Source organism: Sorex fumeus, unplaced genomic scaffold, assembly GCF_029834395.1.
Source record: "Sorex fumeus unplaced genomic scaffold, SorFum_2.1 ptg000001l, whole genome shotgun sequence".
Lineage (NCBI taxonomy): Eukaryota > Metazoa > Chordata > Mammalia > Eulipotyphla > Soricidae > Sorex > Sorex fumeus.
Window position 1 is genome coordinate 5,458,521 of NW_026606058.1, and position 25,981 is coordinate 5,484,501.

At 42.1% G+C, this 25,981-nt stretch overlaps 1 protein-coding gene across 3 annotated transcripts in view; it reads left to right on the forward strand.

Annotated features, from left to right (window-relative positions):
* The first annotated feature begins 265 nt into the window (after nucleotides 1-265).
* MAN1A2 (mannosidase alpha class 1A member 2) overlaps nucleotides 266-25,981 on the forward strand; it is a 144,692-nt gene continuing 118,976 nt past the window's right edge. For all 3 annotated transcript variants that reach the window (XR_008793164.1, XR_008793604.1, XM_056112573.1), the window contains exon 1: nucleotides 266-631. Coding sequence is in view for 1 of the 3 variants with exons in the window: in XM_056112573.1 (XP_055968548.1) it covers nucleotides 330-631 (302 nt within the window). In the remaining 2 variants the exon portion in view is untranslated. The remainder of the gene's footprint in view (nucleotides 632-25,981) is intronic.

Here is a 25,981-nt window from a genome sequence, read left to right on the forward strand (position 1 = left end):
TCGCCCGCGCCCTCGGGCTCCGCCTCGGAGCCGCCGACCGGGCCGCGGGGCCGGGGACCCGCCGTGCTGGCGCCCGCAGCGGGGCTCGGCGGCGCCTCCCCGAGCCAGGAAGCGGCGGCGGCGGCGGCCCCCGGGGCCCCGGGCCGCGGGCCGCCGGGAGCCCGATGGCAGCGCGCGCCCGCCGGGGCGCCCCGAGCTGCTGACCCGCTCGGGGGGCCGCGGGGCTCGCGCGGCGCGGGCGCGACCCTCGGCCCGGAGCGCCCCGCCGCGCCGCGCGCCGGACGGGGCATGAGAACTTGAGCCGGGCCGGGCGGCCGCGAGCGGAAGCGATGACGACCCCGGCCCTGCTGCCGCTGTCGGGGCGCCGGATCCCGCCGCTGAGCCTGGGCCCGCCGCCCTTCCCCCACCACCGGGCCACCCTGCGCCTCTCGGAGAAGTTCATCCTCCTGCTCATCCTAAGTGCCTTCGTCACCCTGTGCTTCGGCGCCTTCTTCTTCCTCCCGGACTCCTCCAAGCACAAGCGCTTCGACCTGGGCCTGGAGGACGTGCTCATCCCGCACGTGGGCGCCGGGAAAGGGGGCAGGAGCGCCGGCGCCTTCTGGATCCACGGGCCCGACGAGCACCGGCACAGGTGGGTCGCGCCCCCGGGCCTGGCGCCCGGCGTGGACCGGTGGCGCGGGGGGCCCGGCCCGGACGGGCGCCCGGGGGTCCCCGCGCGGTCCCCCTCCCCGCCCTGCGCAACTTGGACGAGCTGCACCTGCGTTTGCTCTCGGTGTCGCCCCCCGCCCCCCCCCGGCGTGGAGGGGGGTCTCTGCGCCCCCCGAGGGCCGGTCCCCCGCGTCTCCTCCGACTCCGCCTTTGGGGAAGAGAGAGGAGCGCGAGCCGCGGCCGCTGTGGTTCTGGGTTTCGGGGGTCTCCGGGGACGTGTTGTTCTGCACCGCCCCTGATAGCTGGGTCGTTTTGGGGGTCGCGTCTAGGACTCCCGTTCCGTGGGGCTCGGGGGGTCCTGTCTTCCTCTTCCCTGGCTTAGTCTGTCTGTGCTCTTGACGGTCGGAGTCCGGTGGAGTCAGGGGTTCGGAGTTTTGCAGCTTGACCTACTCGGAAGCAGGGAGACTGCACCTAGAATTGGGAGAAGGTGGGAGCTCCAGTTAGAATCCCTTTGGACACCAGCAGTCTCCGTCCGAATTGAGAGTCGAGGTACCCAGTAAGACAGGGTGTGTGTTAAGTCTCTCCCGTTCCGCTTCCTAGCAATGGTTTTCGGAGTTTGTGGACAGCATCACAGGCTCGGATTCTTCTGTGCTAGAGATTTCTGCAAAAAAAAAAGCTTAGATTCCAACGGGAGCATCTCAGCTTCTTGAGAAGATGCATCAATTTCTTTCGAGTCCTGGGCTGGGTCTTGTTCTCAGTCTGAGACGGGTCTGTTCTCCCCCACCCCCCTGCCGGTTTCTGCCCTGTTGTGGATCTAGGAAATGCTCAGAACATTTTCAATATAGATTTATTGCTTTTCCGATGCCGGAATACTAACCCGCTAAATCATAGGATTTCCACTAAATGCAGGAAGGTCCCACATTTCAGTGGAGGGGAGAACTTCTCATTCCTCTGTTTGCTTAGCTAGTAGTTCTTTGACTTTGTCTGGACCTTATGGTGGTTGTTTCTGAAATGGTTTCGTATCATTCTGAATTCATTTGGAATTTCCCCATCATTTCCAACTTTCATACTCCTGCATTTTATTTCCCCCCCCCCTTACTTTGTAAGTGAGAAAAATCTAATGCCGTCTGTGACTGAGAAATGAACACTGAAAAGTTTTCCACGAAAACCTTCTTTTCTCCCTTCTTTCTTAAAAAGAAACTGTGATAAAGGTGTTCAGACTGGGTTCAGAGTTCTTGACCGCCACCTAGAAACATTGTTGAATTCTGTTATTACAGTATCCTATCACATACTAAGGTGTTTTTCAATACTAATGCCTAAGGATTAAAAACATACATATGAGACATTGTTCTAGCTAAAAACATGTCCATTGAGAAATTAAGTCAAAAGAACTTAAAATAGAACTTAAGATAGTTTTGTAAATATTATGACTTTGTAGATATTACAGACCTTCGAAAAAGGTCTGCTTGCACAGCTAAGCCACCCGTCTTAAATTATGGAGCTACGGACTACTGATACCGTTATCCAAGTACTGAGTTTGAAGTGACAGGTTGGTTATTGAATTTTGATAGCAAGGGAGGGTAAGTGAGCCATATTTATTATCTTGAGCTTTCAATAGTGATAGTTTGGCTCAAGTGTCATATGGTAGAATTTATTCAGATCTATAAGGTTCCTGAGTTTTTGAAAGCAATCCAAATAGTGAGAATTCAGGTCAGAATTATTGTCTCTGTGCCTGTTAACTTTTTATTTTTAGTTATATTATCTGTTGTCGCTTGCACCTGGAAATAGTTCTCATCCATAGTACCAAGGATTCTTCCAGTTTGAGCAGCACGAGACAGTTCTAGTTAGAGATCAGTCAAGTAAGTTTAAAACATAAGACATCAGAGTCGTGTGGAACCATAACTTTATTTAAAAGTAATGGCATTTTAAAAGAATGCTATTCACAGCATTTCACAGATTGTTAAATTGATAGGCCATGCAAAGTGCTTGATTTAGTTCATGGCATTTAGCCACTGCTCAATAAAGTTTTGCTGTTATTGTAATTGTCAGTGTTACAGCTTTAAATATTTTAAATCGGAGTCTGTTTCTCTTTAAACACTAGAGCGTGTTTCTAAAAAATTGGGGGCAGCTTAATATTTAAAGAGTTTACTGGAACATTAATGTCTGAAGAGGAACATTTTATTCTATTTATTGGTTTTTAGGCTACAGCCGGCTGTGTTCCGGGCTCCTTCCTGGCTCTGTGCTCAGGGATCACTCCTAGCACGACTCGGGGAAACGTATGTGGTGCCCAGGATTGAACTTGGGCTGGTTGTGAACAAGACAGCACCTTACCCGCGTTGTGTCACTCTCTCTCTGGCCCCTTAAAAAGGAACATTTTCTAACGACACTACTTGGCAACCTGTGTATTGCACGTCGGCAGTGCACCTGCCTTTCTGGAGCTTCCGACCTAGGAGGAGTAATGGGCATCAAATATATGATTTTATTTTTGAGGTGCGGTGAGTTATGAAGTTGTACCGGTGCTACGAGATTCACCCTCTCGCAGGTGGGAGATGGGTTGGCACCGGGGTGAAAGCCGAAGACACACGTGTGTAAGAGCCCTAAACTGAAGAAGCTTGGTTTTTACTGAGAAATACTTAGCTTAGTGGTCTGGAGTTAGCTGCAAAAAAGTTGATGGAAGTCATATTTGGTTGGGAAGTTTGAATTAGTTGCTAATATCCACGTGTCAGTGACTTCACATCAAAGTCCAGATTTCTGAAATTTTTATAAAAATTTGAGCCTATGGCGGCATCCGAGTGTGTTTTCAGTTGACTGCTCTTAATTGGATCTGGGCAGCACATTTTCCCTGTAGATTTGTGTTTCTGAACCTTTTTCTGACTGTGACTCCTTTCTGATCTTGTTTCCTTCCTGTGGCACCCCACTTTCTATGGCTGGCCCTGGTCTCATGCTGCTGTTCACAGTTACTCGATGAAAACTGAAAACCTGTGAAACCTGAGGTGAAAACCAGTGGCTCCCCAGGCCTAACGTAATCTTGTGCTGCGGTCCACTGTTCTGTTTTTATCTTGGTCCTCCTTTTCTTTTTTTTCCTTTTTGGGTCACACGTGGTGATGCACAGAGGTTACTCCTGGCTCTGCACTCAGGAGTTACCCCTGGCAGTGCTCGGGGGACCATTTGGGATGGTGGGAATCGAACCCGGGTTGGCTGCGTGCAAGGCAAACGCCCTACCCGCTGTGCTATCACTCCAGCTCTACCTTGGTCCTCCTCAACTATCCTGGGACCCGGGATTTTCACGTTGGTCACTTAGTGTTGGGGATTCCAAGAGATGATAAACGGTACAGTTTCTCAAGTTGGCTGTTTATAGGTGAATAGTAGTTATTGAGTGACTTTAAATGTCTTAAGGGAAAAAGATTTATTTGAGCATTAGTTGCATTTGTTTTAAAAGCTATTGTAGGCTTATGAAATTTTTTTCACATGCATTTGTCGGTCACTTTGGGTGATTTGTATTTAAACTTTGTACATACTTGAATATATACCCTCTTGTCTGATTTGCAGTCATTTAAGAGCTGATATTCCCCAGATCCACAAAGATTTATTTATTTACTTTCCCTGAAAAGTACAAGAGTCTTTTCCCCTTGTACTTTCAGTCCATGTATTGCCTGTGATTATATAGTTATAGCAATCTACCTGCATTATCAATACTTTTCCAAACGTTTACATGAGTTCCTTGAAGACAGATGACTCATCCTTTTATCTTCAATACTTGCAGTATATTCCTTTGTTTTTTTCTTTCCAAATTGCAAAACAGTATTCTATTTATTTTTATAGAGAGAGGCCACACCTGGTGGTGCTCTAAGGTGAGAATCATGTGGTGCTAATTTTAGGAATTGATATCAAAATCTCATGCATGATAGAATCTCATGCATGGTTGCTCCGTTTTTTTGTTTGTTTGTTTTGGTCTTTTTTTATGAGCCACGCCCAGAGGGCTTACCCTTGGCTTACTCTTGGCTTTGCGCTTAGGGATCACTTCTGGCAGGACTCAGTGGACCATACATGTTATCAGGGATTGAACCTGGGTTGGCCGCCTGCCGTGCAAGTGCCCCTACCTGCTGTCCTATTGCTCCCCGTTCCATGGTTCTTAAAGTAAATACCCGTTGGAAAAATGTGTTCTGGGATGAAGAAATGGCTCAGTGGTAGAATTATTCCCTTGCACTACCGGATGTGCCCCCCTTGCCCCCCAAACCAAAAAAAAAAATACCTTGGTAAGGTCACAAAAGAAGGCACAAGCAAAGAAACCAAAAAAAAAAAAAACCAAAAAAAAAAAATCAAACAAACACAAAACAGTGCAAAACTTAAGTAGGAAAAAATAAGATACAGAATCGAAGAACAAACGTCTTAAAGTGAGAAGAATATACTCTCTAATAGGCCCTTTATTATTATTTTTTAATTTAGAAAATGATTTATTTAGAACAGTGGTTTTTTTTAAAAATTTTTTTTTATTAGTGAAACACCATGAGGTACAGTTGTAGATTTACAATTTTTTGTGCTTGGGTTTCGATTATACAATGATCAGATACCCATCCCTCCTCCAGTGCCCATTTTCCACCACCATGGATAAGATCCCCCATACCCCCATCCCCCCATCCCCCCCTGCCTCTGTGGCAGGGCAATCCCCTGTGTTCTCTCTCTCCTTTTGGGTGTTGTGGTCTGCAAAAGAGGCATTGAGTGGCAAACATGTTCAGTCCATAGTCCACTTTCGACATGCATCTCCCCTCCTGGGAGGATCCTCCAAACACCCTTTATTTGGTGTTCCCTTCTCTAGCACAGCGGTAGGGCGTTCGCCTTACAAGCGGCCAACATGGCCGACCCGAGTTCGATTCCTCCGCCCCTCTCTGAGAGCCCGGCAAGCTACCGAGAGTATTCGATATGCCAGACACAGTAACAACAAAGTCTCCAATGGAGACGTTACTGGGCCCGCTCGAGCAAATCGACGATCAACGGGAGGGCCTTTACCTTTTACCTTACCTTCTCTATCTGAGCTGCCCTTTCCTCTAGAATGCCCGACTGGCCACTGAGCTAGAACAGTGGTTTTAATCATTGATTCGGTGTCAGTACGAAGACATTTCTTGCTGGTCCATCGAAAAGTTACTGCCGTTTAATACATGGTAGGTACTTCTGGATCACGGTAGCTGGAGCTTGACAACCCTGTTGACATAGATTGCTTTGCCCTTACGTATTGCCATAACTCACCTGTTGAGAACAGATCTTTATACTTTGCTCTCCCTGCCATGTGTATTTTTTGCTGATTTTGCCAAAGGGTAGTTCAGGAAGTAAGTTATTTCTTGTGGTGTTGTGCTGTACACAAATATTTTTTTTTTTTTATCTTGGGCCACACCTACAGGGCTCAGAGCTTACTCATGGCTCTGTGCTTAGGGATCTCTCCTGGTGGGCTTGGGGGAACATATGTGATGCCGGAGACCTGCCCGTACGTGTGTGAGGCAAGTGCCCTACTTGTACTATCTCTCTAGCCCCTTGAAAGATAAAATTTGAAATCCTCAAAAGATAGAGGAAAAGCCAAACCGCAGAACCTTGTAGCTTTTTCAAAGCAAGAACAAGTAGTGATGACACCGAAAGTAATGCAAGTACAGGTGTTTGCCTCTTAAGAAGAAACCAGGGAAAAGAAATGTGTGACAAAAAAACTTGTTAGACTTTATCACTGGTACTGAAAAAGCTTTCCTATGGCCCTGAGTATAGTATGTTCACAAGTTCTAACAACGATCCTTCCAAATGTGCTCATTTTATATTTGAAACAGAAATCTTACAGTAAGCTGTTGGATACTTCAAAGAAAGTTTATGAGCCAGATAAAAAGTCAGAAACCAAAGATCAGTCACTAGTGAAAAAAGTCAGTAGCAACTAGTGACAAGTTTCAAGGGTCTTTTTTAGTTTTCTTTGAATGTTTAAAATAAAAAACTTCCCCCTTGGTGAGGAGTTTGTAAAGTTATGCATCTTAGATGTTACTGGGGAAACTTTGGGGGTCCTTGGGCTGCTCAAAAGCTGTTTAGGTTCAATTGCTTTTTGACAGCACCATTCAAAGGAGAATTGTTATGATCACCTATAAAAAGGAACAAATTGTAGAGTTAATAGAAATTAAGCTATTTTGTGATTAACCTTGATGAGTCAATTGACATGAGTAATTGACATGCTGTTCAGCTTTGCTTCATAAGTGAAATTGAAGACTTTACCGAAGAGCTTTTTTGTGGCCTTGACTTTCCTGGATGAACCACTAGTTTAGAGATACTTAATGCTCTGGTTGAGTGAATTTTTTTGTGAGGGAGAGGGTTGTCCAGGCATCACATCTGACTCTGAGCTTAGAGTCCACTCCTGGCGGTGCTCAGGGGATCATGGGCTGGTGTCCTGGGGTCAAACTGGGGTCTGCCCCATGTAAGGCAAGCTTTATCCCTGTACTCTTTCTCCAGCTCTGGATGGGTATTTTCAAGTACAGGCTTTAGATTGGGGCAAATGCCCCAGTATATTATGTATAGCACACGATTGGACACCACACAGACATAGTTGCTTATCTAGGAATTTTGTCTGTTTAATATAAATAGGTGTACTAGAAGCTCCTTGCTGCAAAGAAGTTTTCTACTTGTGAAAGTTGTACTGATCATAAGTGAAATTTGTGGCTGAGCTATGAGTTCATGGCTTTTTATGGTACTGTACGGAAGCGTGGACTTTCTAGCACCATCAGCTTCTCCATTTGGAAATGAGGTGGTGAGGTGGCTCTCAAGAGGAAGCTTCTTTCACATCGTCTCCAACTGAGGGTAGAAGTAAAAATAAGTTTCTACAAGAATGAAATTTTGCACCAGTAGAGCCCTTGTTAGATGCGGAATAGATGACTAAGCTTGTGTATATGAAACTCGTAGTTACCGTTCTCAGTACACTTAACATTTTTCTTCATGGGTTTGTCACAGATACTTTTACTGGGAAATAAGATGGGTACTTTCAAAAAAAAAGTTGACCTTTGGGATAATTATATTAGAAATGTTACCAGTTTTGCAAAAATTTTTGTTTGCTGTTTACATCAAACAAAAAGTTATTCAAAATAATAGGTAAACATTTAAGGGTGCTGGCTCAAAACTTTAATCACCGTTATCCTGAACATGGGCTGGATCAGTAGCACAGCGGATAGGGCATTTGCCTTGCACGTGGCTGACCCGGGTTTGATTTCAACCCCCGTCTCGGAGAGCTTGGCAAGCTACCGAGAATATCCTTCCCGGACGGCAGAGCCTGGCAAGCTCCCTGTGGCATATTCAATATGCCAAAAACAGTAACAAGTGTCACAATGGAGGCGTTACTGGTGCCCGCTCGAGGAAATCGATGAACAACGGGAGGACAGTGCTACAGTGCTACCCTGAACATGAGAATCTTTGTCACTGTTACCTCTAGAATAATAAATCTTTCATGGAAAACACAGTAACAAGTTACTGGGCCCGCTCGAGCAAATCGATGAACAATGGGAGGACCGTGAGCGTGACCGTGATGGAAGATGACAACTCATACACACTTAATTCTCATGAAAAAACCTGATAGAGTTGTCTTCTGGCGTAAGTCTGGTAGCACTGCAGCACTGTCCTCCTGTTGTTCATCGATTTTCTCGAGCGGGCCCAGTAGCATCTCCATGGTGAGACTTGTTGTTACTGTGTTTGGAATATCGAATACATCACGGGTAGCTTCCAAGCTTTGCCGTGTGGGCGAGATACTCTCGGTAGCTTGTTGGGCTCTCTGAGTGGGGTGGAGGAATTGAACCCGGTTGGGCCGGATCAGCCACGCGCAAGGCAAATGGCCTACCGCTGTGCTATTGCTCCAGCCCCTAAGTCTGGTATCCAACATAAATATCCAACAAAAAATCCAACTGTTGTCTCGTTTTGAATATCACTGGGAAAAAGAACATTTATCCTGGGTGCTAAGCTATTAAATTGTTGGTCTTATTTTAACTGCCTTTTTATTTGAGAAGACTTTCAACCATCGGAGATAAAATCCGAATGGATGTCAAAGCAGCTCTTCCTGTCTCTGAGAGTGATGCAGCATGGCTAGCCAATATTCCAGCCGAAAAATAGCCACAGGCTTTGCACTGATTTTACTTGAATTACCTGTGGCTTTCTTAGAAGTTCAAGACATTCTGTAAGCATATTCGCTGACAGCTTAGTTTTTGATGATATTAAATTTAAGTAACTAGAATTTTCATTTTATAATAAAATTCTAGTTTTAAAGAATAAATTAAAAGTATTAGCTTTAAAAGCTACTACTACTATTATAGGACTGGAGCGAAAGCACAGCGGTAGGGTGTTTGCCTTGCATGCGGCCAACCCAACCGACCCGGGTTCAATTCCTCTGTCCTTCTCAGAGAGCTTGGCAAGCTACAGAGAGTATCTCGCCCACATGGCAGAGCCTGGCAAGCTACCTGTGATGTATTCGATATGCCAAACACAGTAACAACAAGACTCAGAAAGGAGACGTTACTGGGCCCGCTTGAGCAAATCGATGAACAGCGGGAGGACAGTGACAGTGACTGCTATTGTAAACAATGTTTTGATTTTTGTCTTGCAGTTCGTGAAATATTCCTATTTTTATTGCTCTTATGAAAAGGTTGAAAACCACTTATCTATAACTAGTAGAGGATTCTTATGTGTATAAAAGTAACTTGCATATGCCCTCATAATTAATTTTTATAATATGTGGTGATTGCTTTCCTATAGAACTTTATCTGCATATCAAATCTTCATGTTTAGATGTTGTTAATTTTATTTTATAACTATATGTCCTATAAAATTTAATTGTGCCCAAAGTTGGAAAAGTTAGTGCCACAGAAGGTAAACTATTTGAAATCATTAGTACATGGTAAAGATGATTAGCAGAGCAAATGTCACTTCACTTGATCACTTGACATCCCGTTACTCATCGATTTGTTCGAGCGGGCGCCAGTAACGTCTCCATTCGTCTCTGTCGTGTGGTAGTGTAGCCCAATGGCTCTCCTTGCTCCAGGAACAAGAAGAGCCTCAAACCATTCATTCAGGGTCTTGATGAAGAAGTCTGACCATCTCGTAGGTGGGCGGCCACGTGATCTTTTGACGTCCCTTGGAATCCAGTCGGTAACGGCTCTAGTCCAGCAGTCATCTTCAAATTGCGTTATGTGTCCAGCCCATCTGATTTTCGATGGCTTGGCAAACGAGACGGCATCCCTGATTCTTGATCGTCGACAGAGGTCAGAACTCCGGATTCCTTCTCTCACTTGAGTGAAGCGTAATAGTCCAAGCATAGCTCTTTTGATTCCTCTTTGGGAGACCCCAAGAGTGTTCTCATCTTGTTTTCGTAGGGCATGTGTTAGTGCAGTAAGATCCTTGCATTCACACAGTACCTGTGTGAATGAAAGGTTCGCTCCCAATGGAAAACCAGCAGGACCGTTCTACTGTACAAGAATGGAGACATCCACGACATTGGCAACAATCTCCCGCTCTGCCTGTTGTCTGTCTACAAGCTGTTCACTCGAGTCATCTGGAATAGGATTGGCAGAACACTACATGAAGGACAACCATGTGAGCAAGCCGGGCTCTAAAAAGGATTCAGCATGATCGACTGTGTATCTCCATATGGTGACCAAGCTCATTGAGGTTTCTTGGGAGTTCAAGATGCCTCTCTGTCTAACGTTCATTGATTTAAAGAAAGCCTTTGATTCTGTTGAGACTAAAGCGGTCATCGAAGCCCTAGCCAAACAGGGCATTCTATAAGGAAGTGATCATCGATGTCAAGAGAGGGGTTCGGCAGGGTGGTACCATTTCACCGAAACACTTCACTACCACCCTCGAGAACGTCATGTGACTACTGGAATGGGAAGGAATGGGAGTGAAGATAGATGTCGGCAACTACATCATCTCTGCTTCGCTGATGACATCGTTTTATAACGCCAAACATCAGCCAAGCGGCATGAACGCCGGCTGACTTCGACCGTGAGTGTGGAAAGGTCGGACTACAGCTGAATCTCACGAAGACAATGTTCATGAAATATGGACTAGTTCCTGGCGTTCCGTTTGCTCTCAACAGAACCAACATCTCCAAATGCAGCAGTTATGTGTACCAAGGTCGAGAACTCAACATGACAAATGACCTGGCACCTGAGCTGCGCAGGAGGAAGAGAGCGGCTTGGAGTGCCTTCAAGAGCGCTGAAGAAATAGCTAAGAGGACGAAGAACCTCCAGCTCCGGGCACATCTCTTCGACTCCACCAGGGCAAATGTCAAGTTTGAAAATTAAAAACAATTTTAACTTGCAGTTTGTATTAAAGACATTCACTAAGAAAAATGATTTTGCTTCTTTCGTTATCCACAGTTGTACATATTGTCATAAAATTTATTTTGGTGGTCATTGAATTTTTGCTGGAAAGCATACTGAAGTCTGTACTGAAGAATTATTGACAGATTAAGTTTTAGTATTTGCCAAGAATAAACAATCTCCATGATCTAGGAATTTTATGTGGTTCGGAAGGGAAGTGACCATTAAATATACTTAAAAATACCTTGGGTTTAATGTTAAGAGAAAGGAGCTCTCGTTTCAGCTTTGTCTTTGTCTAGTGTATTTAGATATGTTATTTATTATTTCTGTGCCTTATTTATGAAATGAGGTAATAGAGTGAATCTTTTAAGATTATTTTCAGTTCACATATATGAAATACAACTGATTTTATGAAATAGAGAACTGAAGAGTATGCAGTTATTTTGTAATTACTAATTAAGTAATAATTAGCACTGTCATTTATATATAAAATTAGATTTAAAATATTCTTTGTAAATGACTCAATCACAATGCAGTATATGATTATATAATTTTGGTACCAATTTAAAAAGTGAAAGAAAATGCTGTTTTATACCTTTTTTCCCATAAATTTGAAAGTATGATTTTTCGAGCATTTGATATGCCAGACTGAAGTGAAATAGGCCTATTTACAAAAGTGTTTCCAGGTATCATTTTGGAGTCCAGTTAATATCTAAAGATAACTAATATCAAACAAATTAGATATGCTAAGACTTTAGGATAGATTCTGTGGAAAACAAAATCATTTTGATCTCAGATTACAGACTCATTATTCCTAATGCATTTTTTTAACACTATGATTTCCTTTTCTTAATATTGAGAAATATCATTGAATGGGCCTGTTCTCTTTTATTCTCCATATGCTTACATAAACTTTAGAATAAAATTATAGAAATAGTTCTTTTGAGAAGGAGTTGGGCCGTACCTGGCAGTGCTCAGGGATTACTCCTGTTTCAGTGCTAGGGGTCACTCATAACAGTACTTGGGGGACTGTATCTGGTGCCAGGAATTGAATCCAGGTTAGCTGTATTTGCTGTACTCTCTCTGGCCTCAATATATATAGATATATATGTATATATATATGTATATATATATCTATATGTATATATACACACACACACACATAAAGGTATGAAGTAACATGGAGACTGCAAGGAATAATTACTTTTACTTACTGTATTTTTTGAATTTACATGTTCATAAACCACCTTGTTACTTACGCAGAGTTCTTGACTTCTTAGTGATATTAATGCTACAATAGAAAAATATCCGTCACTTTTATTCAGCAATTTTATTGAAATTTGTATACCAGGTATTATGTTAGGTATTAGGGATTTACGGTGGCTATTGCATAGGATTAATTTTAACTCGACTTTCCTCTGAAGAATTTAGATCTTAGATTCAAATAATAGCGTCATTTTTAAATTTTTTTAAAAAAAATTTTAATTAGGATCAAACCCACTTCTCATTTGTAAAGCATGGGCTCTAATTGCGATTCACATCATCAGCATCTTCATTCTTTTTATTTATTTATTTATTTTGCTTTTTAGGTCACACCCGCTGATGCACAGGATTTACTCCTGGCTCTGCACTCAGGAATTACTCCTGGCGGTGCTCAGGGGACCATATGGGATGCTGGGAATCAAACCCGGGTGGGCCGCGTGCTAGGCAAACACCCTACCCACTGTGCTATCACGCCAGTCCCGGTCTTCATTTTTTTTTTAAACTTTATTTTTTGGTTTTGTTTTTGGACCACACCCAGCAGTGCGCTGAGGACTCCTGATGGATTTGGGAATACCATATCAAATGCTGGGGATCTAATCTGGCTTGGCTGCATGCAAGGCAAGCACCTTAGTACCTTGTACTATCTCCAGCCCTTTAACCTCATTCTTAAAGCAGATTGGAGTCAGATTCTTGTGATTTTAGAGTGACTGTCCAGTACATGCACTTAAACTTGGTGTTTTACAATCACTTTTCAAGGTCATGCCTTATCTTTCCTCTGTTTTGTTTTTCTTCTAACATGTATTTGTATCATTCATTTATGTGATTGTGGCAAATGGATTGGGTTATCTGGTTATCTAATGTGCACTGTTCTGAAGCATTTTTCTGTCAAGAATCAGGCCCTGACATCTGCAAACACATGCTGGACTTCGTGCCAGATTGAGATCTGATGCATTGTCTGTATTTATGCATCATTCACATGTAGCTATTTAAGTTATAGATGCATTCTTGAGGTAACACGTGGTAGAGAAGTTTTTGTTTGTTGTTTTAAACTTTCCAGGCAGTGAAGGGGGATGGGAGCTCTGTTGTTGGCCTGGTTGTGAACAGTTCAGTGCTTAGGCCCTGTTGTGCAGAGCTGCTCAGGCCCGTGCTACTGGGGACTACTCAGACACACCCAGAGGTACTTGAGAGGTGCACTGTTAGCCTGCGTTGTTTAGCCTATGAGCTATTTTCTTCAGCCCTCAGAGAAAATTTATATCTGTTGGAACAATATCTATTATGGATATATTAATAAATGTGAATTGGTTTGTTTATGATGCCATTAATACACATTTATCTTTAACGATTTAATTGATATACTGGTGTGCACTGAACAGCTGACTTTTCTTGTTTACACCGTTGGTTTGAATGTAAGTTGTTTTTTTTTTTGGTAGAAAAATTTAGTAATATCAATTAATTTAAAATGCATGACCTTTAAGCCAGCAATTCTTTGGTCCTATTAGGAATTTATCCTTAGGAAATCTTCACATCAGTGCACAGAAAAATTTCAAGTTTGTCCCTTAAAGCTTTAATTGAACAATCTTGTAAATGGTCCAAATATCTGTTGATAGAGGATTAGTTCAATGGTAACTATGATATGCCAGTATATACAGTTCTCCATTTTAACCCTCCTGATTCTTTCTGATTATTTTCCAGAACACTTTTATTTGTTTCACAGTTTTATAATAGTATGTTTTAATAATGATTTTCCGCTATGATTTGTTGCCTACTCTGAACACATCTGTATTGTACTTTACTGTACTGTACTGTCCTCCCGTTGGTTGTTCATCGATTTGCTCGAGCGGGCACCAGTAACGTCTCACAACAAACTGTGAGACTTCTTGTTACTGTGTTTGGCATATCGAATACGTCACGGGGAGCTTGCCAGGCTTTGCTGTGTGGGCGAGGTACTCTTGGTAGCTTGCCGGGCTCTCCAAGAGGAGTGGAAGAATCGAACCCGGGTCGGCCTGGTCAGCCGCGTGCAAGGCAAACGCCCTACCCGCTGTGCTATCGCTCCAGCCCCCGAACAAATCGTTTGATCCCTGGCTGCTCATGGTTCTCCCTGGGAGCATCTCCTGAGTCCCTGAGCCCTGCCAGATTTGGTCTCCCTCTTCTTCCACAAAAAATGTTACAGAATGCATAAAAGTTTAACAGATACTGTTCTGAACCGATACTTTATTAACCGTGCTCTTTCAAAACAGTTTTTCTTTTTATCAGATTACCTTTCATGACGTAAGCCTCATGACTGAGTATAACATTTTTCACTACATGGTTTCATACTTTCACAACATGTTATATACGTAAATATCAATATGCAGTTATATATTGCTTTGCATGCTCTTCAATAGTATATATCTTGCTCTGGTTCAGTTATTTTATCCACATTGACTTTATATTGTATGATTAAATTTAAATTTATTTCATGTTGATAGATGTTTAGGTTAATTTTATTTTTGCTGGAAAAATATTCTTGTACATGTGTTTTGGTGCTCACGGGTTTTTCTCCAGGGTTAAAAAAAAATGAGTAATTCCTGAGTGCATGAACCAGGAGTAACCCCTGTGCATCGCCGGGTGTGACCCAAAAAGCAAAAAAATAAAAAAAAATATTACTTTTTGAGTAGTATTTTTTTGTATATACAAGCCATATATATATTTAAATTTATGTATTCATCTGTTGATGGACATTTGGGTTATTTTCATCTTCTGACTATGATGAATTATGTGGTTATGAACACACGTGTGCATGTTTTTAAGGGTACTCATTTTCAGTTCTTTGGGTATTCACCTAGGAGTGGAATTTCTAGTGCATATGGTGTTCTGTCACAGTTGACCATTTTAGTATAAACGTTCCAATTTCTCCAGCACTTAAAAAATGTATTTATCCCAGTGGGTGTGATGTGGTATCTTTTGGTTTTTTTTTAAATGAGTGCTCTGAGGTACTCCTGGCTCTTTTCTCAGGGATAACTCCTGGCAGGCTTTGGGCACCATAGGGGATGCCAGGGATCAAACCTAGGCAAGCAGTGTAGAGTATGGCAGATAACCCTACTGGCTACACTGTATCTTCGTCCCAGTAAGTGGTAGCTTACTGCGATTTTGATTTTCCTAACATCTTAATGACAGTGTGCAACTTTTTATGTGTCTTATATATACATTATATATGTGTCTATATACATATCCTTTGAAGTTCTTGTCTTTTTTAAAAATGGTGTTGTCGAGTTGTAGAAGTATGTTGTTTTTTAAAATATAATTTCTGGGTTCTAGACCCTTTTCACATTTTGACTAATGTCCTTTGACACACAGTTTGAAATTTTTAAAAAGCCCAGTATATTTTTTGCTTATGTTTTATTTTAAATAGGGTCCACACTGGGTGGTCCTCAGGGGCTGTACCACTTGACCGATACCCCCAGCCTATTTACATACCCTTTTGATGTATAAGGAACCGTTTGTAAACAGAGCTCATGAAAATATACTCCTTTTTCTCAAGAATATTGTGTTCTTTTTATTAGGTTATGGATCTACTTTGAGTTTTTGTGTATGTGGTGAAATAGGAGTTCAACTTTGTTACTAGTATTTTCGACTTTTGGATTGTCCTGACACCACTGGTTTACAGGACTGTTTTCCTTATTGAATGGTAACCAGTATTCTTGCTGAAAATAAGTTATTTCTGGACTCATGTCCTATTCATCTATATTCTGTCCTTATGTCAGTCTACATTGGTTTGATTTTTGTACTTTGTTAATAGGCTTTGAAATTGGATTTTATTCAGTGTTCTCCTTTCTCAGTGTTATTTTGACTGGATTCACTTGTAATTCTTCATGAATTTGAATATCAGTTCATTGATTCCTGACCAATTCTGTTCTTGTGATTTTGATAGCAACATTATTGCATCTGTAGAGTTCTGGGATAGTTTTTTCCTTTTTGTAGATAAGTGGATTTATTGATCTTCCACTGAAGGACCATGCATGATCTTTCCTTTTTATTTTTTATTATTTATTTATTTGTTGCTTTTTTGGGGTTCACATCTGGCAATGCACAGGGGTTACTCCTGGCTCTGCACTCTGGAATTACTCCTGGTGGTGCTCAGGGGACCATATGGGATGCTGGGAATCGAACCCGGGTTGGCCGCATGTAAGGCAAACCGCCCTACCCGCTGTGCTGTTGCTCCAGCCCTCGATCTTTCCTTTTTAGTTCCCCCTGGTATTTTCTGATTTCTTCAAGCATTGTTTGCAATTCTCAGTATATATCTGCAAGGTTGAATGAATTCAGTTTTGTAAAATTGTAAAATTTTGTAAAAATTGTTATTTTTTTCTTTTAACTTTTGTGAATGGAATTGTTTGCTCAACAATTTAAAAAGCTCAGAATTCTATTTTTATTTCATTTCTGATGTATAGAAACAAAACTGGTGTTTTTGTATTGCTCTTGTACTCTCAAGTTGACTGAAATCATTTTATTCATTTGGTAGTCATCTTGTGGGGATTCTTTGAGACTGTGTGTGTGTGTGTGTGTATGTGTGATGTCTGTACAGGATAAATGTAGGATCATGATATAATGTACAGGGATAGTTCTTTTAAATTTGCATGTCCTTTTATTCCCTTTTTGCAGTTGGTTGCTTTGATTAGAACTAAGCATACAGTATTCAATAAAAGGCGAAAGCAGGTATCTGATTTATTTTTAATATTGGAGTTGACGCTTTCATTTGTTTACCATTGAGAGTGATGACTGCTGTTTTTTTCACAAGTGCTCATTATATTGAAAGAGTTTTTTTCTACTTGTTTGCTGAGCTATGGTTTTTATAAAAGGTTGATGAATTTTGCCGAATACTTTTTCTGCATCAATTGAAAAACCATATACTTTATTTCCTTTGCTCAGATAATGGGATTATCAATACATTGATTTTCTTATATTGAATTACCATCAAATTTTTGGGTGAAGTTCAGTTGATCATAGTGTATAAACCTTGCTTTAAATATGCTGTTGGACTGAGTTTGTTAGTCTTTTGTTTAGAAGTTAGGCTAGGTTTATTGTTATCTTTTATGTCCACGGATGACCTGCCTTCCCTCCCTCCCTCCCTCCCTCCCTCCCTCCCTTTCTTCCTTCCCTTCCCCACCTCATACCTGGCAATGCTCAGGGATTATTACTGTCTCAGTGCTCAGGGATGGGGCTAAGGGTAGTTTTGTGCTGTTCATCTGGAACCCTATGGAGTGCCAGGGATTGAACCTGGGTCAACCACATGCAAGGCAAACATCTCACTTGCTGTATTATCTCCCTAACCCCTTTTCTTATTTTTTAGAGAAAAACCAATGAAGAATAACATTTCAACTTTTTTGGCATCTCTTAATATTATATGTAATAATATGCATTCATTTTCACCTGTTATGTGAATGCATCTTCCTAATTATAGGAAGTTCCAGGGATTCCCAGATCCACACAGTTTTAGTGACTTCAAGCTCACATGAATCATTATTTTGCTCTTTTTTTAGCCCCTAATTCCATAACATTTATTACCTTATTTATGTATATTTGCTTTTAAAATCATTTTTTTCAGTATTGTTTAGGTAACCTATTCCAACATTATTAATGTTTATAGTTTTGATGCGGGTTGGATACTCTTGGTAGCTTGCCGGGCTCTCCGAGAGGGACTGAGGAATTGAACCGGGTTGGCCGTGTACAAGGCAAACGCCGTACCTGCTATCCCATCCGCACGGCAGAGCCTGGCAGGTTCCTCGTGGCGTATTCAATATGTCAAAAACTTAATCACTTAATCACTTAACTTCCCGTTAGTTGTCGATTTGCTTGAGCGGGCGCCAGTAACGTCTCCATTTGTCCCTGTCGCGTGCTAGTGTAGCCCACTGGCGTCTGTTCGCTCCGGGAACATGAAGGGCCTCAAACCGATCGTTCATGATCTTGACGAAGAAGTCTGACCATCTGGTAGGTGGGCGGCCACGCGGTCTTTTGACATCCCGTGGAATCCAGTCAGTAACAGCGCTAGTCCAGCTGTGACCAGCCCATCTGATTTTCGACACCTTGGCAAACGAGACAGCGTCCCTGATTCTTGATCGTCGTCTCTGATTCTTGATCGTCGACGGATGTCGGAACTCCGGATTCTTTCTCTCATTTGAGTGTCAAAAACAGTAACAGCAAGTCTCAAAATGGAGGCGTTACAGGTGCCCACTTGAGCAAATTGATGAACAGTGCAACAGTGCCACAAAATTCTGCATCTCTTTGCTACCATTGTGCCCAAGGTTTTCCCCTACTCTAATCATGTCAACTCTAGTCCATCGCTTCATTCCTCCCAGCCCCTACCCTCACTGTTTTGGTAGTCACCGTTTTGTAATACATAGCCAAGGGTGTTATTTTCCAGCACCCATTTCTTGACCACTGTACATTTCCCACCACCAATGTCCCCAGTTGCCAACCCCCTCCCCCCCCCCCGCACCCTCCAACACCCAGCCTGCCTCTGTGGCAATTTCTCATCTTTCTGTGGTTCTCTCTCTCTCTCTCTCTCTCTCTCTCTCTCTCTCTCTCTCCCCCTCTCTCTCTCTCTCCCTTTTTCTCCCTCCCTCCCTCCCTCTTCCCTCTCCCCCACCCCCTTTGTGGCTTGCAGTATAGCTACTGAAACATTATCATGTTTGTCCCTTTACCTACTTACAGCACTCGGTTATTGTCCTGTGTGATTTCTAGCTTGTCATAGTGGTCCAATCTCTATCCTAACCACCCTCCCTTATCACCGCTTGTGGTGAACTTCCAACCGTGGACCAATCCTCCAGGCCCTTTTTCCTACTGTCTTTGGGTATTAGTCTCAGACAGTTGATTTTTTTAAATTTTTTATTTTTTATTTTTTATTTCACACAAATGAGTGCAGTCAGATAAACATGTTTTCGTATTCCTTCTGGGAAGTGTCCGTTCACCTCCTCCTACCATATTTTATTGGGTTATTCGTTATTTTTCTTGTTCTTTATGAAAGCCTATATTATTATTATTAATTTCCTTCCTAATGCTTTCTGCGTTCCATAATAACTTGTGTTTTCTTTTTATAGTTTTTTGTTTGAGGTCCATACATAGCAGTGCTCTTGATTCTGTGCGGGAATTGCTTCCTGTGGTACTCGGGGGACCATATGGTGTTGAGGAGTGAATCCAGGGCTCTTGCATGCCAAGGATAGCCTCAGCTTCTTGAGCTGTCTTTCTGGCCTGTGATGTGTGCTTTCATTTTAACTTTTTCTTAAATTTTTGTTCATTGACCCAGTGCTGTATAGTATATTGCTTAGTCTATATTTTTCCAGCATTCCCAGTTTTTTTCCCCCACATGGAGTCTAATTTAATAGCATTATGATCTAGGAAAAAATATGATTCTTTTTTTTTTTTTGGTGGGAGACAGAGGGCCACACCTAGTGGTACTCAGTGATCACTCCTGGTGGTGCTCAGGGGACCTTATATGGTGCAAGGCGCACTTCTTAACTGCTGTACTATTGTTCCAGCTTGATTTCAGTCTTCTAATTTTATTAATACATGTAGTCTGTATTCAAAAAGACTGTGTGTGCGCTTGAATAAAATGTAAATTCTTTTTTGGGTTGAAATATTTATAATACCTGTTACAAGTATTTGTAGTTACTTAAGACAGCTGTTTCCCTTTTTTAGAAAAGAACATTTCTCAATTTTTATTGACACACCAGACTTTACAATACTGTCAGTGAAACTTTACATCATTCCAGTACCACGCCCATTGCCGGTGTCTGACATCCCTCTACCAGTGCCCCAGACTCCTCTTGCTTTGTAAGCACATTTCTGTAGACAACGTATCTTCAGTTCCAGTGACTTTGAGCATCTGTGGTTTTTTTTTTTTTGAATCTTACATATGAGAGATCTTTCTTTTCTAAAAATTTATTGTGGAGGTGGTAACACCTACACACATAGATGAATAGAGCCCCTTTTTTCCTTTTCATTCTCTGTAGTTGATCTGTCATAGTTGTAAGTGGAGTGCTAAAAATTCCATACTATTGTTGTTATTGTTGATACCAGTTTTTCTGTGAATAATATATTTTGGTGATTAATATATTTTGTTCTCCTTCACTTGGTGCAGCATATATATTTATAAAGGTAAATTTTTGTTGCTTAAACTCTAGTCATATAAATCCTGTTCCTACTTCTTATTGCCCTTTAAAGTTGGGAGCCTGCTATTTTATATGGCACAGCAGTGTCTTTCTTTTTAAAAATGACCACTTGTAGAGATAATTAAAACAAAAGTTAAAATGAAAACACAAAAATTTTGCCTCTGGTTTTCTATTTTTTTGTTGTTTATTGCCAATTTCTCGCTTCCTCTGATATTGTGTATTGAGTTGAATGACTTCTCTTGGCTTGCTGTGTAGCCTGCTTATCAAATTTTCAGGCGGAAGAATATAATTTAAAACGATATGATGATATTGATTGCTTTACATACTATTACTTCTACACCTGTGTAGATCATTTGGGTCTACTGGGAACATGGTAGGAGTCAAGTTATCAAAGAGCAGAAGTTGCTATTGAAGGGAACCAGAATTCAAGCTTTCCAAGTACTTGCCAGTATTTGGACCGGCAGAGGCAGAATCTGCAGCTACAAGTTCCACAGTTCATACTTTACAGCTACTTCAGGTAATAAAGATCCCTCCACTAGTCTGGACTAGACGGCACTGTGTGTGCCCCGGCCCTGATCTATAGACTCTGCCATCCAGATCTTCAAAGTGATGCAAGCCATAGTGCTCAAACTTTCCTTCTTATTTGGACCACCTGGATAGTTTCAAAATGCTGACTGTCTTTGGAATATTCCTAGTAACATAGGTGAGGGTCAGACCACAGCCCTGACAGTGACATCCGAGTAATTTCTGAGGGTGGACTGGGGCTTGAGTAGTTGGTTCAGGTGATTCCAATCTGTAATCAGCTCTGAGAACCACTGATTAAACCACTTAGAGTTTAACTTAAAATACTAACACCAGAAAGTTCTTTGTCATTTATATCTGAACGTTCTTATTATATATTTTTAATTCCTGACTGCTTCTTTCTCCAAAGAAATGTAACATGGACTAGTACTCTCTGAAATGTCTTAGACTCATTACACTATTGCTTTTGAATTAATTTTTAGTTTGGGCATTCAGAGATCTTTAACTGTTGCCAGTTTTTCTATGACCCCTACATTCATTTGCACCGGTTTGAGGCTATGATGTATGGCAATGTTATTCTGTACTAATATATTCATTTACTGTCTTTGCGCCTTGGTCTGTGTTTGTGATCACCTCCCTTGTACCCTTGCTACTGTTTTGCCTCCTACTTTCCTTCAAGGTTAGAGTTCCTCCGTGACCTTGACTGAATGGCATTTCTCTTAGAAAGGTCTAAAATTCCTTCAGGCACTTGTAGGATCCTGCTATTTTGTTATTTTCAGTGTCAGTTGCTGACTCTTCCATAGCTGTGCAGTTATTTCTAAAGCCATTTTTGACCTATAATTGCGCACAAGTAGCTGTCTACATTGCTTCTTCAGTGATTTCTATTATGCTTTCCTGTGTCCTCTGAAATTTCTTTAGAATTTTATTAAAATATAGACTGTTTGAGAAGCCATTTGATACTCAGCTCTCCTGAAGAAGGGCCACAATATATATACCATTGTCATTTATCTTTTACTTTTTTTATTTTTTAAATTTTATGTTATTTATTTTGGAGAGGCTATAGGTGCCCGCTTGAGCAAATCAGTGAACAACGGGAGGACCGTGCTACAGTGCTGTGTTATTTACTTTATTTTTATAAAGTAGTTAACAGTATTTGATTACATTTAATATTCGAACATGAGTCCTGCCACCATTACACCTTCCCACCACCGTATTTTGGATGTTTCCATCCCAAACCCCAACCCCTGCCCCAAAGCTGAACTGAAATAATTTATTTTGTATCGTTTGTTATGAGGGGCTGGAGCGATAGCACAGCGGGTAGGGCGTTTGTCTTGCACGCAGCCGACATGGCCACTAGTTCGATTCCTCCGTCCCTCTCAGAGAGCCTGGCAAGCCTGGCAAGCTACCTGTGACATATTCGATATGCCAAACACAGTAACAACAAAGAGATGTTACTGGGCCCGCTTGAGAAAATTGATGAACAACGGGAGGACAGTGACAGTTTGTTATGAATAAATTGCTGAAAATGCTCTAAAAAAGTTTCTTTAGAGGAAAGTATGTAAAGATTGTTCTATTTCACCTAGGGGCCTTCTGTAAGAGATCACTAACATGTTGTTAAAGGTTGAGCCTTTCGTGCTTATGTATATGTAGTGCTGTAGCACTGTCCTGCCATTGTTCATTGATTTTCTCGAGTGGGCACCAGTAACATCTCCATTGTGAGACTTGTTACTGTTTTTGGCATATCGAGTACACCACACGAAGCTTCCCAGGCTCTGCCGTGTGGGTGGCATACTGTCGGTAGCTTGCCGGGCTCTCCGAGAGGGACAGAGGAATCAAACCCGGGTTGGCCGCGTGCAAGGCAAACGCCCTACCTGCTGTGCTATGGCTCCAGCATATATATATATGTATATGTATGTATATGTATGTATATGTGTATATATATGTACATATATGGGCTGGAGCCATAGCACAGCGGTAGGGCGTTTGCCTTGTGCACAGCCAGCCGGGTCGAGCCGGGTTCAATTCCTCTGCCCCACTCAGAGAGCCCGGCAAGCTACCGAGAGTATCTCGCCCTCACGGCAAATCCTGGCAAGCTACCCGTGGCGTATTCAATATGCCAAACACAGTAACAACAAGTCTCATGATGGAGACGTTACTGGGCCCGCTCGAGCAAATCGATGAACAGCGGGAGGACTGTGTACCATATATATGTAAAGTATATTTCCCTCTAAGGTTGGTTGCTTTCTACGTTAAACCCCATCAAATGTATTGCGCTACTCTTGGACTATGAGTGCTGTAAGGTAGGAGAATGCAGCCATGTGGTTCAGGAATATGTTCATTCATGGGTGAGGCTCAGCCCAAGTGTGTGGAGAGCAGCCATGAACATGGCAGTGGTTGCGTTCTGGAAGTTTTTGGCTGCCAGGCTTGGGTCCCTTGGGGCAAGGAGGGGCCTCACCCATCCTCCTCCGGGGTGCCCCCAATGAAACAGTGTGTCGTGGGGCCCGTTGGCATGGCAATGGTGAGTCGTTTTATGCTCTTTTTTTGAGAGAATTATAGTGAGTCTCTGGATCATGGCCATTGATGAAATTATCTGGCACCAGCGTGACTGCCAAGTTGGGTGGGGGAGGTCACCCATTCACAGTTCCATTGAACTTGGTGTTTTCAGTCACAAGTCCCGTGTACCTGGGTTTGCTGTGAATTATCTGGGTGAGGGTTGGCCAGAACTGATTTATCTTTTAAAAGAAAGCATTGCATTGTTGATCATTCACCATTACACCTTCATGGGGCTGGGGCAATAGCACAGCGGGTAGGGCGTTCGCCTTACAAGCGGCCAACATGGCCGACCCGAGTTCGATTCCTCCGCCCCTCTCGGAGAGCCCGGCAAGCTACCGAGAGTATTCGATATGCCAGACACAGTAACAACAAAGTCTCCAATGGAGACGTTACTGGGCCCGCTCGATCATTCACCATTGGATATTAATGAGTTGATTAGTAAAATTCTCTTACTGTATTTTGAGAACACTTACATGTCAAAGTTTTGTTAAGCATTCTCATGTTTCCTATCTTAAATTCAGAAACTAGAGAGATAGTGCAGTGGATAAGGTCAGTACATTGCTGACCTTGGTTGGTCCACAAACCATGTGAGAAAGCTAGTGTAAACAATGCTATCAACATAAGATGGGTCATTGTATCAACAGAAGTTTGAATGCTTGGAGTTGAGAAAGATAATGGCACCCAGTGGATAGGAAGGGAAGGGAATTTACTTACTAGTGTTTATTGATAGCTTTTCTTATTCACTACTAAATGTCACTAACACATGGTTCGTAGATTTTTTTTTTGTTTTCTTTAACAATTTTTTAAAAAGTAAAAATTTATATAATTTTTTTTATTGTAGCCCTGTGATTCACCAAATTCTTCATAATAAAAACACTTCATTGTTTACAACACAAAGGCAGATGGAATTATCAGATCTTAGATCAATAAGAATAAATTTTTGATAATCGTTATAGCTCGCAGTGATGCTACTAAGGTCACGTTGCCTGAGGTTCTGCTGTGTTGGTTAGTACTTGTTGAGCCTTCTGTGTTACTGTTGAGGCTCATTGCGTCTGGTGGTCCTCCGTGCAACTTTTCAGTCAGATTTGAAGTGATCCTACTGGGATGGTAGTACTATGCAAATTTGAGGTGTTGTGTTGCCCCATAGTTGGCTACACTGTCCATGAGCTCTAGATCTGGGACAGTTTGGTGAGTCGGCAGTTGGATGAATTTAGTTGTGGAGCTGGGCCATTTCTTTCTCTTTTGGGGGGCCACACCCAGTGGTGCTGATGTGTGACTCCTGGCTCTGCGCTCAGGAATTACTCCTGGCAGTGCTCAGGAGAACAGATGGACTGCTGAGGATGGAAACCAGGTTGGCTGCATGAAAGGCAAGGGCAGTGTCTGCTGTACTATGGCTGTTTCTAAGTTGGAGGGTGTCAGGTGTGGCTGTGGGCTGCTGTGCCTTCAGACCTAAATCTGCCCACCCCCCTCCAAGAAGGCCCGAGTTCTCAGCCCACAGCATCTGTCTGGGAAGATTTGGCAGTATCATGTCCGCTTGGAGCTTTCTTGCTGGGCTCTTTTTCTGCTGGCATAGTGGTGGTTGTGGGCGGGGGTCTTCTGGGTTTTCTGGTTGGTGGGGGCTGATTTCCCAGAATACCCCAGAGTTGCAGCCCGTAGGCTGGTCCCACTGGAGATATTCAGCTGCTTGATAATTTTCAGTTCTGGTGGATAGAAGAGTGACTCAAGTTAAGGGACAATGAGACAGGAAGTTTAGTACTCTGGTATCAGTCCGCTGCTGGCAGGAAGGGGACATAACAATGAAGGTGGCAACAGATGGGACCACCCCTAGTTGTGGTGGCGGTGGGGAATGTGGGGCATTTAACTGCCATAAAAATCACAAGGTAAAGGTGGTTTCAACAAGACTTAAATTTCTGGTCATATGTGTTCCATAGGTCAGGTTATATGAAGGAATCTGGTGAAATAGAATTTTGCTCAGCTCAGTGCTTATGCTGACTTAAGCAGGTGTTTAGCTAAAAAGTGAGGACTTAAGAACTAAGGTAGAAGGGAGAAAAACATTAGCAACAGTTGTTAGCATCTGCAAAGTTAGAGGCAAAATCTTAACAGTTTTTCTCTTAAATTAACCTTCCTGTAGTATCAGAATGCATCCAAGCTTTATTTAGTAGCTCTTTGACCCTTTAAGAGAAAAAAAATATTTTATTCATTACTGTTTTCATAAGATTAAGGACTTTGTTTAATCACCCAGTTATTGGCAGATCTGACTTAATTTTTTTGAACTTTTGAGTTCCTCTGAAACGCTTAACTGGCTCTTCTTTCGTTGATTTCTAGTTCATACTGTTTATTTGTATATGGTGAATGTGCTTGTTAAGTTATTGAATCTTTCTAAAAATTTTTTAATTTTTATAAAGTTGTTCATAATAATTTATTACATTTAATATTTCAACACCAATCCCACCACCATTACACTTTCCCACCACCAGTATTTCAAATTTCCCCCCAAAGGCAGATGCTAAATAATTGATTTTGTATTGCTTG